This window comes from Choloepus didactylus, chromosome 2 (assembly GCF_015220235.1).
Source record: "Choloepus didactylus isolate mChoDid1 chromosome 2, mChoDid1.pri, whole genome shotgun sequence".
NCBI classification, from domain to species: domain Eukaryota; kingdom Metazoa; phylum Chordata; class Mammalia; order Pilosa; family Megalonychidae; genus Choloepus; species Choloepus didactylus.
Genome location: NC_051308.1, coordinates 49,956,958 through 49,969,952, shown reverse-complemented (window position 1 = coordinate 49,969,952; position 12,995 = coordinate 49,956,958). Strand labels below are relative to the sequence as shown.

General features: G+C 40.8%; 1 protein-coding gene across 12 annotated transcripts in view; it reads left to right on the top strand.

Annotated features, from left to right (window-relative positions):
* Positions 1–12,995, top strand: part of HHAT (hedgehog acyltransferase) — a 404,545-nt gene that overhangs the window by 296,019 nt on the left and 95,531 nt on the right. For 10 of the 12 annotated variants that reach the window (XM_037824548.1, XM_037824553.1, XM_037824559.1 and 7 more), the window contains one exon: positions 7,791–7,992. The exons of the other annotated variants lie outside the window; for them this stretch is intronic. In XM_037824548.1, the coding sequence (XP_037680476.1) occupies positions 7,791–7,992 (202 nt within the window). The remainder of the gene's footprint in view (positions 1–7,790; positions 7,993–12,995) is intronic. 12 annotated transcript variants of the gene reach the window in all.

Here is a 12,995-nt window from a genome sequence, read left to right as displayed (position 1 = left end):
ATGAGGTAGTAGCTCAGGAATATTAAAGTGCGGCAGATCAACAAGTCCAAAGAAACAGCTCAAGCTGAGATGAATGCATGAATCCTGGAGAGGTGAAGAGCCAAAGGGCCCCCGAAGTGAATTTTGAACGAGTTTTGAGAGATCAAATAGCTGAAAAGACACCCAGGGGCCATCAGTGATTGGGCAATGGGGTGGCAAGATTGTGGAACCCAGATGGTGTGCAGGAATAAGGGAAGAGTTGGTTGACTAGAGTGGAGAATCTGTTTGGAGACTCACAAGATAGAGTTGGTGACATAAGAGGGAACCAACTGGAGCGTGACTTTGAAAAAGCCAGGTGGGTAGGTTTTGATGTAGGCCATAATGTAATGGGGGTCCACTGTAGGTGGAACCCCCTGAGAGTAAGGACTTGGCTACCATCATCAGACTAGGTGCTTCCTGAGGACAAAGTACTTGCTGCTGCTTTTCCTCTCTGTTACACACCTCAACTGTTTATCTTTGTTTTTCTGACTGACCAACCGACTGGACTTTAATGTTGGATATACTGTGTTGCCATGGGAACCTTGAGGCCCTGCCTCTGTGGGGCCCGAGCCAGCATGGCTGCCTCAAAATCATTATGCCATAAACCTGGGTAGAAAATGAATTGCTTCAATAATCAGTTAGGTATTTCTTTATTGCACTTTTCTTCAGAATACTTTCTTCCAGAGACCCCAAGGTGTTGTGCCAGCACAACACTTTAAATTGTACAAGTTCATTTTATAGTGAACATTTTCTTAACAGCCGTGATACATGAGTTAGAATTAGGACCAGCAGTGGTGGTCTTGAAAAAGATGTGAGAGGCAGAGATTGAAAGGGAGCATCTGGGAGAAACAAACAGTACAATTGCTAATAAGAAGATGCACGTGTCCAGAATCATTGTTAATTTTCATTCCTGGGTTTGGGATCTGCTGAGGGAGTGAGGGTTGGGAAATGTGTTAGGAGCAGGGAAGGATAGGATTTTTCCTCTCCCTCTGACTCTGAGGCAGGAAACCGTATCATACCTGCATCATACGTACATCTGGGTTTGGCTCTTTACTTCTGTCTTTTCATATACTCCCCCTTATCAGGCTTAGGGGTGCTTACAGATAATGCTTTTAGCATCCCCTTGGGAGGGACGTGGGAAGACAAGCAGGCAGCCAGGAAATGTTAGTGGTTATTAAACTGAGGCTATGAGGACCTTTTTATTAGTGATTAGACTCAGCTCCACAGCACCAAAGAGTATGAGCTCCCCCCCTTCCCCACACTTTGCTCAAACCTCCAAAGAATCTTTTTTATATGGTGTTTGTTTGTAACTCAAAATAGACATGGGCCTGGGAGCCCTGGGGATTGCTGAGGTTTCAGTGTGCTCTCAAGCAGAAGGAGATGGGCTAGAAACCCCATGGAGGAAAATAGAGCATACCTCTGCATGGTGTTTATCCCTCCCTCTGCCTCCCCATACTCCCATTTGTGACTGAAGACTAATTTTGAAGCATGGCATCTTACAGAGTTTTTGTTTTTGTTTTATTGCAGTTTTGTAGTATGGAGGTTATAATCTCACAAAGACTCACATATCTTATGTATCACTGGGTACATGACCTTCTGGAGCATCACTAGGCTGCTTACAACTAATTTAGTGAATCAACCTGTATAAGGACTTTCTTTGGGTCCCACCCATATAGCAGTCCCCTGTTATCAGGAAAGGAGTTGGCCGGGTGACTTGTGTACTTGGTAGATAAGGGGGGCCCTGAGTGGAAGGGTGACACTCATTTGATCGTGAAACAGTGGTGACGGACCAAGTTGTGGTAGGGAGCACTTCACCCACAAACCGTCTATAGACCCCTCTGTAGGCAATGCCGCATGTTTGGAGAGTTTATCCATCTTCTTGAAAGAAAGCATAGCCAATGACCTAAGTGGGTCTCGAATCCATAGTTTTGGCCTCAGCACTAGCTAAGTGACCTGAAAGTGATGATGGCATATTTAAAGCTAGGAGTTTCAAGTAAAAAACATCTCTGAGCCAGCAGGCCAGAATGCTTGATGCCTTCAAATGTTTATGAAAGATACAGGAATGGCATTTTTTCTGTTGAATGCAAAAGTGCTGCTGCTGACCCATTAGTATGTATGCATCCTTCCATTTATATAGTGTTACTTTTTCCAGACTTCTTACACAGGTATTATCTCATCTCATCTTAACAGCAACTCATATTCAAAGCAGGTTTTAGTACCTCCAGCATATACTCAATGTATATACTTAAGCTGAACAGGCTTAAGTGACAAGCTCAGGGTTACAGTAATCGATAAGTGGCAGAGCAGGACCCAAAGCCACATCTTCCAGATCTCGTGTGTTGCCCTCCCTCTTGTTCTGTGCTTTGCTATTGTCGCTGATCGGACTGTTTTCTCATGGGGAAGATGGTTGGGCTGAACCATTTGTACTCTTTCAGCTCTCCCCACCCCATGAGGAAAAGGGAGCTTTTGGGGAGCTAGAGGTTGGCGTTTTGATCTATGAAAGGAGGCTAGAATCTCTCTAGAATGGAAGCTTTAGACTTGAATTCATTAGCATAGTATTTCAACCCACTGAACTACCAGCTTTGTGGAGTGAAAAGAAAGATTATTTTTTAAATGTTGGCATCTAATCGCATGAACTAGAAGTTAAATGTGGGCTAAATATAGCTTGAGTTTAATTTCTATTTTATAAATTCCACAATGTTCTGTTTGCCAAGTAGGACATAGGATTTTTAATAGGTAATTTTTCAGAGTTTTATATGAAATTTAATCCAGATCTTTTGGTAAAGGAGTTAGGAATTAGCCCAGCTTAATACATGCTCTCTACTCTGAAAGCAGATTCCTCATAGCCTTCAGGAGGCGATAATGTCTATAGTTGCTCAATAACCAGCTGCTGGTTTTTACTTATGAAAATTTCATTTTGGTCTGTACTGGATAGAAAGATAGAAGTAAATTTAATTACTTCATATTTTCTGTGTGCCTCTTCCTTTTAAAACCTCTTTATATCTATAGCTTCCCTTGTGAGAGCTAAACACCTTTGTCCTTCATCTAGAGAATGGGGATTTGACTGGAGGGTCATCATCGGGCCCTGACAAAGAGAACTAACAGGAGGGCCAAGGCCAAAGCTGGAGCCAGGGTTGGACAAGGCCCCTGAAAACCGCATTTAGGAACATGCAGCCAGGGCTGCAGAGAAGTCTGAGCACAGTGGAGTCAATTTGAGGCCCCCCTCACCATCAATGTAATGCAGACCGGAAGTCTTGTTCTTGCCAGCCACTAAAGGCTCGAGTCTTTAAAGAGCTAGAAATTTTACTTTTAGGGGTAAATTTCTTGGGGTTGAGGTAGTGGTAGAGGTGTGATGCCACATGATTTTGACTTATTAGGAGAAGTAGGATTCCAAAGTGTGGAGAGATTTCAGGGCCCTTCAGTAGTCTATTTTTTGGAAATGGGTGTTTTCCAGAGTCTTTCGTACCTTAGTTCCTAATTCCTCATATGGGATCTCTGATATGGGTGACAGTTTATCTCATGTTTAAAAGTTATTGGAGGCTGTGAACAAAAAATGAAAATTATGTTGTTAGGTTTATAAATACTGTTGACTATAGTTACATAATAAATACACACACATCACATATTTGGTACTTCCTGAAAGAGTTATAATTTAATTGAAATATTGACCATAATAAAAAACATGGTTTTTTGTTGTGTTTTTTTTGTTTGTTTTTGTTTTTGTTTTTTTGTTAATAGTTCAATCAGTGGTATGGATAGTAGGTCTCTGGGTTAAAATAGCAAGTTGAAATATTCACAAGACACTTCCTGAAAGAGGTAGAAAATCAACTGACTTTTGCAAACGGAGTAAGATTCAAGAAATCAGAAGGAATGAAAGAGTGTTTTCTAGATGTGCAAATGGTATGACCAAAGGCTTGGAACTGTGAAAGTCCCTTTAGTTCAGGATTTTAGAATTTGTCAAGGGAGCTAGTGGGACTGGATAAGGCAGAGTCAGAATGGGATGTCAGCAGGTGCCTGCCCTAGCCTTGCCACACAGTGGGTGATTTAAGACTGGGAAGCCACAAACGCATGGAGATGACTCCATCTGTGGGAAAGTAAAAAGGAAGCCTGTCAGTCTCTTTGGTGCCTTATCCTTTTGCCTTATGGGGGCCTGGGTTTCGTCTATGGCAGAGAGTTTGGAGATAATGTAGCAAACTAGCGAGCTATTGTGTAGGTCCTTGGGAAAAGAAGATGCTTTGATTTTAAGAAATGTGTTTACCACATGGATTCTGACCACCCCCATCCCCAACTGTAAGGCATATTCTTGAGTTGTTTTTCATAGTGGGTATGAGGGACATAGATTTGTTCTGTTCCCTCACATACAAAGAGTTCATTAACTCTTTTGTAAATATTGAGCAGTGTTCTTTGAGCAAGATTCCTTTCCTAGAAAGGACGTTTCTTAAATTATTAAAATGCTGGTAGATGTTTCTGTGGAGACTGCTTTTTGAAGATTTGGTTAAATAGGACTGCCTCAGCAAGAAATGCTCCCATTGTGGTCAGTATTGTCATAGAACAAATTCTGAAACCAGAAAGTTCCAGTATCTCATCCCATCTCTCTTCTGTAAAGGCCTGGTCATAATTAACTTTCAGTGTTGTTTTTAATGATTAGAAGCAATATACATAAAGCACCTGGCACATGGACACTCAGTGAAGGGTAGATGATATTAATGCCATCTACACTCTGTACAGGTATCTTCTCCTGAGTGGGGGTTTGCTATGTTGTGTTGATTTTGTGAGATGCTTGTAAATGAAGAAGGAGGCTGTAGATGGCAGCTTTATCTCCTCAAGCAGCATCTCTCCAAGCAGTGACCACGTGAAACCAGCCAGGCAGGGGTGAGCTTTATGCAGACTCAAACTCATATAGTCTCTGCCAAGAAATCTGTTCATTTTTGCTTTGCTGAGAAGGTGGTGCTGTGTGCTTTTTTCCTTCAGGAAATCAATTTTACTGTGCAGTGGATCACAGTAAGTGGAATCATACTATTGATTTTTATAAAAGAGATCTGTCCCTGTTTTTATTAATCATGAAACTGAAATAAGACTGGTAGATTTTGTTAGAGAAAATAACCTGTTCGCTCTCCTTCTTGTCATACCTCCTGCCTTCTAGAAATTAAGATTGGAAAAAGGATTTTGTTTCCAGGCTGGAAACCATTACCCTCTTCTGGTTTGAAACAAGCAGCCACATGTCCTTGGAGACTTTCCATATATGAATTTCTGGAATAAAAGGAATTCTCAGATTTTGTCAGCTGTCATTTCGAAGGCAAAGTAACAAAGCCACAGTGCCAGGAGACGCCTAAAATAGCTGTGCATGTAATTATGGTGCTAGATGCTTCCTGTCACAGGCTTGGAAACATGTCCTTTTGAGAGTTTAATCCAATATTGAGTACCTTTGGTGTAGCTGACGAGACTATGTGAAATGATGAATTTTAAATTCTCCACTGGGTTTTCTGATATTTACAGTGCAAGTCGCTTTTATATAGTGAGGTATAATAAAAATATCGATATGAAACAGTTATGTTGGGTGATGAGAGTATTAGATAACTTGTTTTGCAAAAAGCTCACTTGCAAACTTTCTTTAAGTAGCAGCCATTCCTAATACCTAATACTTTTGAAACTGACCTTATGGGACATGCAGAGGCATCATTCCATTTTTAAATTTACACATGACCCTGTTACACACATCACTAATTGCATAAAGTAAAGGGAAGCCTCAGGGGGCACCATGATGGGGGCACCAGTTACCTCCATGCAAGTAGGAGGTAGCAGAGAATAGGGGCTGAGTTTCTTGCCTCTGCTATTGGTATAGTATCCTACGCCAATAACCAAGCAGCCTCTAGGGAGCAGCAGAACATTAATTATGCATTTATAGCAGAACTGTCCGACTTTCCTGGCTCATTCATTACCCAGTCCCACTGGTGTCCGTGGTGCAGCCCTCACAGGAAGCACCCACCCTTCACCCTTTTCTTCCAAGCAAAGCTCATCCTCTAGGCCTGGCCAAGGTGGGGATCTTTGCCTTGAAGCCTTCCGTGTCCCACTTGCCTTCACTCATACCGTCTCCTCCACACTCTTAAAGCTCTCCTCTCTGCCGTATCATGTAGGGTGATGATGAAACTTTGCTTGCAGTTGTTGCATGACCAGATATGCTCGTCCTTATGGTCGGAACAATGTCTTATGCCTCTGCATGTCCCATAAGGCCAGGAGAGCCTGCAGGCCTAAAGAAACATTTGAAGGCAAATTGAGGATCCCTTAGTCTGTAGTGAGTGCTTGATACATATTTGCCCATTGGATTATCAAGATCTTTCTTTTGCACAGGAAAAAGTCTATTTACTTTGCTTTACTTATTTCTGAATAGACTACATTTTCACATTCCTTCTGGTTTGTTTCAGATTGGGGTGTAATAGAGGACTTTGAAAAAAACCCAACTGTAATAGAAAACATTAGTTGTTGCTAATAAATATGGTTTCACATTCTGGCTTTACCCCTACCTAGCCGTATACCTTGGACCAGTTAACTTCTCAGTCTGTTTTCTCATCCATAAAATGGGGCTATCTAGGGTGATCATATAGCTTATCAACTAAGCTGGAACATGTTTGACAGTGAAGAGGGATATTTAAAGATAGCAACAATTATATATTCTTTTGAAATATTTTTTATTGACCGATAGGTTATTTTTATTTGGGGGTTTACCCATAAAATTGTTCAATTCAAGAACTACTTTTATAATATAAGTTTTCCCAAAAAATGAAAGTTCTATATACAGGACAAATGGTTGGGATGTTAGGACAGCAGGTATGAACCAAGTATAAGCCATATGATGCTTCAGCGAATCAAACGAAACAATACATATAAAGCATCTAGTGCCGTTCCTGGAACAAATTGGGTGTTTAGGAAATGACTCTTTCTGTTTCCTTCCTAGAGAAGGTAGATGAAGAAACACTGACCAACAGTAAACAAAGGCCACTAAACAATGGCTATTGCAAAGAGGTTGTGTTCCTAGCTCTCCAGGTCCTAATGACCAAAGTATGAGTTTTGTCCAAATCTACTGCAAAAAAACCAAGTGAAGAACATTGTCCTACATATTTGTACTCAGGCAGCTATCTCAGCAGTGGCACGCATGCTCAGGGGATGGCCATGCATTTTGGGTGGTAATTTGGCTGCTCTGTGAGCACAGAGATGTTCACTTGTGAATTTGCTGCTGCTTCTGGGAAGCTTGCCTAGAAAGCTGGGGGAACCAGACTTGGCACCCCTCTTCTGTGTCCAGATCCTACAGTTTAGGGGCCTGATTCCAGCAATTGGGCTTGAATAGTGGCTTTAATGTAAACTTAATGGTTTGAGTTGTAAAGTACGTAACTACCTTGAAGGTTGGTATCCTCAGGTAGCCAGAAGCCTAACTGCAGCCTGTGATTGGGCTTCCAGGGATAGGCACATCCCTTTTAGAAATTCTAAATTCATTACTCCTCACCCTGCCTCTTGTAAGTGCTATTTTGCTCTATTAATAAGCACTCTTTATCCTGTGTGTTCGTTTACCCGAAAGCCCCACAGAGCTCAGGCTTGTGTGTTTGCCAACTCCTTGTGTGATGGAGAACTCAATGAGTGGTCTATTGCCTTCTGGAAGTAAGGAGGGATCTGCCCCCTGTGAATAACAACATCTTACAGAAGAAACAAGCCCGGGGGGAGCAGGCAGAGTTGCAGAAGCAGCCCTTTGCATGGCTCCTAACAGCCTCTTCTTTCTCCAGGTATGTGTACATTCCAGTGGGAGGGTCCCAGCATGGCCTGCTGGGGACACTGTTCTCCACAGCAATGACGTTTGCATTTGTGAGCTACTGGCATGGCGGGCACAACTACCTTTGGTGCTGGGCAGCTCTCAACTGGCTGGGAGTCACTGTGGAAAATGGAGTCCGGAAGCTGGTGGAGACCCCGTGTGTCCGGGACATCTTGGTGAGCAGGATCCTTGCTTATATGGTAGGGGGCACCTCAGCTGGGGGGGGCTTGGTTTAGGAAGCATGACAGTTGTTAGATTAGCTTGTGCCTGAGCCATTCCTGGCGGAATGGTACAAGGACCCATGTGCTCAGAGGCAGGATTGCTAGGAAAGAGGCTCTTGTATCCATTAATGTTTTTAAAATAAATGTTTTAATTATATAAAAAACATTTTAATTATAAAATTTAATTATAAGATACTTTAAATAGAAAATTAATGTTTATTATATAAAAATTAGAAAATTTAGCAAGAAAAAAGGAAAAGAAAAAAATACTTCCTCAACAGAAACCACCAACACCTGTTCTTCTAAATTTTTTCTGTATATACACACACACGTACATCTGCACATACATGCATGCACACACATGCATATCTAGAGAAATGGTTGTATTGGGACCATCTTTCTGTGTCCCTGAATCCATTTCTAACCACCCTTCTTAAAAGCTACATCGAATGCCATTAAGTGCATATGCCATAATTTATTTAATTAGTCTTCTATTAACAACCATATTCTTCCCAATTTTTTTGCAACTGTCAGGAGTAGTAAGATGAATATTCTGAGCAGCATGAATTTCCAGGTTGAAGGCTATTCTTTTTTATGGCTCACCATGCACACGGCTTTGCTGTGTAAAACAGGGCATGAGAATGCCCTTGCCAATACTGAGTAGTAGTGGTATTTTTCATCTTTGCTTATTTGATAGGTGCTGTATATGGTAGCATATAAAACAGGTAAGGGTTTATGATGCATTCCAACTCTATAGGAAAATCTTTTTGAAAACTAAACACTTTACCTTATATACATTTTTCAAGTGATTTAAAGTATTTGTTATAGCAAATGTTTTATCATGTAAATATTGTATATGACATGCTAAAATCTTGTAGGAAATCATACGTTCTGAAAATGCAGTGATGTTTTGCTAACCCTGACAAAAGTAGAATATGCTGGTATCAGTGTTCATGGCAGGCAGTTAAACACAAGAGATTTACTGGAGAATGATTAACTTGACTTTCCACCCAGTACAAGCAACTAAAGCAAATACATAAAAAAATAAATACAACAGAACATGAAAATAGAATATAGTTTGTGTTTCTGTATGTACGGTCACCAGTACAAGTAGACAGTTATTTCCATAAAGTCTGATACAAAGCATGTAGCAAACTAATGCATCTGAAGGAATTTAAATATGCTCATTAGTGTTTAAAGATAAATAGTTTATTCAGTTGTAATTTACAATCAGCAGGAAAAAAAGTCAGTGAATTCTAAACCATGACTATGTAACACACAGGTGACCCATAAAAGGTGGTATCATAAAAGTTTTAATCTTCATCCTCAAATCTGAGAACTCTTCCCCAAAGCTTGAAAACCCAGGAAAGCCAGTTTCTTGTCAGCCCAGTGTCAAGCCTTATATGTAACATATTTCCATATTTTTTTCTTGAAGGGTCTTACATTAACCTTAAACGTAATGTTAAGCAGCACCTCTTCGGTGTTTGAGCCTGGCTTACACTATTAATAAATTTTAAAAATTTAAAATGTTAGAGTAGTTCAAACTGTGCTGTATCCTATGACTGGTTAATTTTGGTTAAAAATCAGGAGACAGGCAGCAACTTACAGGGAGAAGCCCTTGAACATCTGCTGTGCCCCAGCAGAGCTTACTCCAGGTTGTCCCTTAGATGGTTAGTTACCTCATTTGACTTTCCATCCTCATTCAGACACCTAGGTGAATAGAAATTTTTGAATTAGCATTTTTGTGAAAGTATATGTCTTATAAGTTGCAATTATGGTGCTCAGTTTAAATATTTATTGAGCAAGAACATATTGTAAAATCTGTTTTTACCACCTGCCTTTTCTCTTGGAAGCCTGGCAGTTACTGATCATGGCTGTTTTGGCTATGAATTCCTTGAGTACAACAAGGTCAGAATCCCACTACTATCTGTATCCCCATTGTTTGAGCTATCCTCGATGTTAAGTCAGTACACAATTAATGCTTCTAAATTGGGCTGATTCTTCAGTTCTTCGTCTACTTATCCTCCCCAAGGAATCTTCCTCCATTACCTTGTTTCTTACACAGTTCAGCACAGAATCTGTTTTCTTTCAGAAAAATCATGGCTGGTATTCCAAATACAGACAATTTCTTGAGTTTTTGAATTAAACTGTTTCCTCACTTGGGCTCCCTCCTTCCCTCTTTTTTCATGAATCTATTTCCCAGTCTTTCTTCAAGATCCAAATAAAGACTTACGTCCTCTTTGGAATCTAATTTTGTCTGGCTTGGTCTCTCCAGTTTAGCAGATAGTATTTTCACAGCATGCGCTCACTCCTCGTTCCCCTCACACCCTCTCTCCATGGCATTATCCTGTATCTGTTATTTGATGTAGATTGAAAGATATCTGAATAGCAAGGATTATCATTCCTTCTTTTTTTGCCTTCTTCATGTCCTCAGGGCCTGGTCTGAGGCTCAGAATACAGCGGGAGTCTATTTCTCGGTGTTGGCAGGCCGGCAGATGAACACTCAGCAGGAGACCATTCAGAGCTGCGTGTTGTAAATAGGAAGCTCCAATGTTCTATACGGGGCTGTCCGATAGAACCATCTGCAACCATGGAAATGTCCCTTGCGCTAACATACTTGAAAGTGGCTAGTGCCACTGAGGAGCTGAGTTTTTAATTTATTTAATTTTAATTAATTTAAAGCCCCATGTGACTAGTAGCTGCCATTTTGAACAGTGAAGTTCTAGAACATAACTCTTTTCTAGAAAACATTGAAAGAACGTATAGTGCTTGACTGAGCTATGATTTAGAACCATCTTCACTAATGGTGAGGCACCTCATATATCCAGCTGGCCCTTGAACTTGAGTATGTCACACGTATCTCAGACTTACCATGTGTATTACTGAACTCATGTGTCCCCAACCCCCAATAATTTCAACTTGTTCTTCTCCCTCTGGCACTGTATTTCTGCAGATGGCACCACTGCCTATGCAGTTCCTCAAGCAAAATCATTTGTACCTCCCTCTCCCTCAGATTTACCTATATGTACTGTACATTCTACCTTCTAAGTAGATCTTAATCTTTTTTGGTGGTTTTGCTTTTTACCGTAATCATCTTAATCCAGGTTGTTCTGATTTCTTGCCTGACCTACCAAAATAGCTTCTAACTTAGTCTCCCTACCTCCACTTTTGCCCTTTTCAGTTAATTTTCCTTGCAGTGCTGAGTTTTGTTTCTCAATAAAAGCCCACCATATTGCTATCCTTCTTAAAATCCTATGGAGACCTCCCATTTTCTTAGGAACAAGCCCACAATGTCTAAGATGACCTATGAGGCCCTGTCTGGTTTTGATCTTGCTACCTCTCCGTGCTCCTCTTGCCCTCCCCCTCATGCTCAGGACTTTAGCCACACTGCTCTCCTTTCTGTTCCTTACACACCTGGCCTCTCCAGCCTCAGCCCCTCTGCAAGGCTCTTCCATCTCCTGGATGCTCCTTCTCTGATCCCTCACTTTCCACACTACTCATTCTTCATATTTCAGCTTAGATGATACCTTATTGGGGAACTCTTTGCTGACCCTTCCGACTCAAGCAGGTCCCATTTAATAATTCATTTCAGGCACTCTGTACATGTTCTCTTCTGTTGTACTTATCACAGTTGCAATGAAATATTTTTATATGATAACTTATTTAATCCTCATGTCCCTCACTGAATTGTAAGCTTCATGGCATCGGAGATTCTGTATGCTTGACTCTTATCCCAATGCCTTGCACAGAGTAAGCTTGTAGTATTTGTTGAGTGAATGAACAAATGAATGATATTTTTTGACTTCACTGAAGCATTACAAAAAGTAATAAGCTTATGCAGCAGCTTGAAGAATATAGCTCGAATACTGGAAAAACTTATTGAAGTTGAGATTATTGAGCATTGTACTGGGAGATATTTTTATTTTGCAGCAGAGTAGATATTAATTGATCTAGTGATGAGCAAAATGCTATTTTCATGCTCAGTGCACAAAATTTGTTTAGGAAAGAAAGGGGTAGGGAGGAATTAGCCTTCCTGGTGCCCTGCTGCTTTATGAGAGGGGGGATTATTGGTTGTGACTCACTGAGGCACAAAGCCGTAGGTGGATATAGAGGAGTTACTGCCGAAGCAACACACTCTTTCTCTCTGCACATACTCTCCAGGGGAGCCAGAATTTGTGTTCTGCATAGAAATGTTTTAATAAGTGGAAACATTTTCAAACATCAGTAGAGTGACACTACTTCCTGCCAGTGCTTGCTTGGATCTTGCCTTTGAAGGAAGACACCTTCGGGCTGCTTGTCAGTTAATCCTACACAAAGGAGAAGCTACATCTCAAGGAGTTCGCCCACCCATACCTTCATTTCTATTTCACTGAATAATTTAGGTATGTTCTTCTCCTCCAGCCCTTGTCCTCTCTTCTTTGCCCCAAGAGTGTCCTGCTGAGCTGATTTATATCCTCTCTGAAGCAATAAACTTTCTATTTATAGACTTAACTGAGGAAATTTGCCTCTAGTGAAAATCTGAGAGGGTCTGCCTAATGAACCTGTGAGAGATTTGATGCTCTGATGTGTCAAGACCTTGGCTCTGTGGTGATGTCCCTTCAGTTTATTGGCTACATCAATCAGTTTGATTTTGAAGATAAAGAAAGAGAAGTTCAATGAGTTTGAGAGAACAATTTAAAAGAATATAAAATGATCAACATAATCCAACCAATGGTTATGTTGTTCTGTGGAGTCATAACTCACCAGTTGATAAGATGTATATGTCAGTTGGCCTGATTAGAAAACCTTTTCGTTAGGAGACAGTGATCACAGCCCGAACTCATGCTGTGAGGCATCACACAGCAGACTTGTCTGAGGAGAGGTGTTGTTTGGCAATGACATGTAGTCATCTATTCCTCTATCCCTTTGTTTCATTTCAAAAGATACAGTGCTTATTGTAGATAAGCCATTTTTTCCCA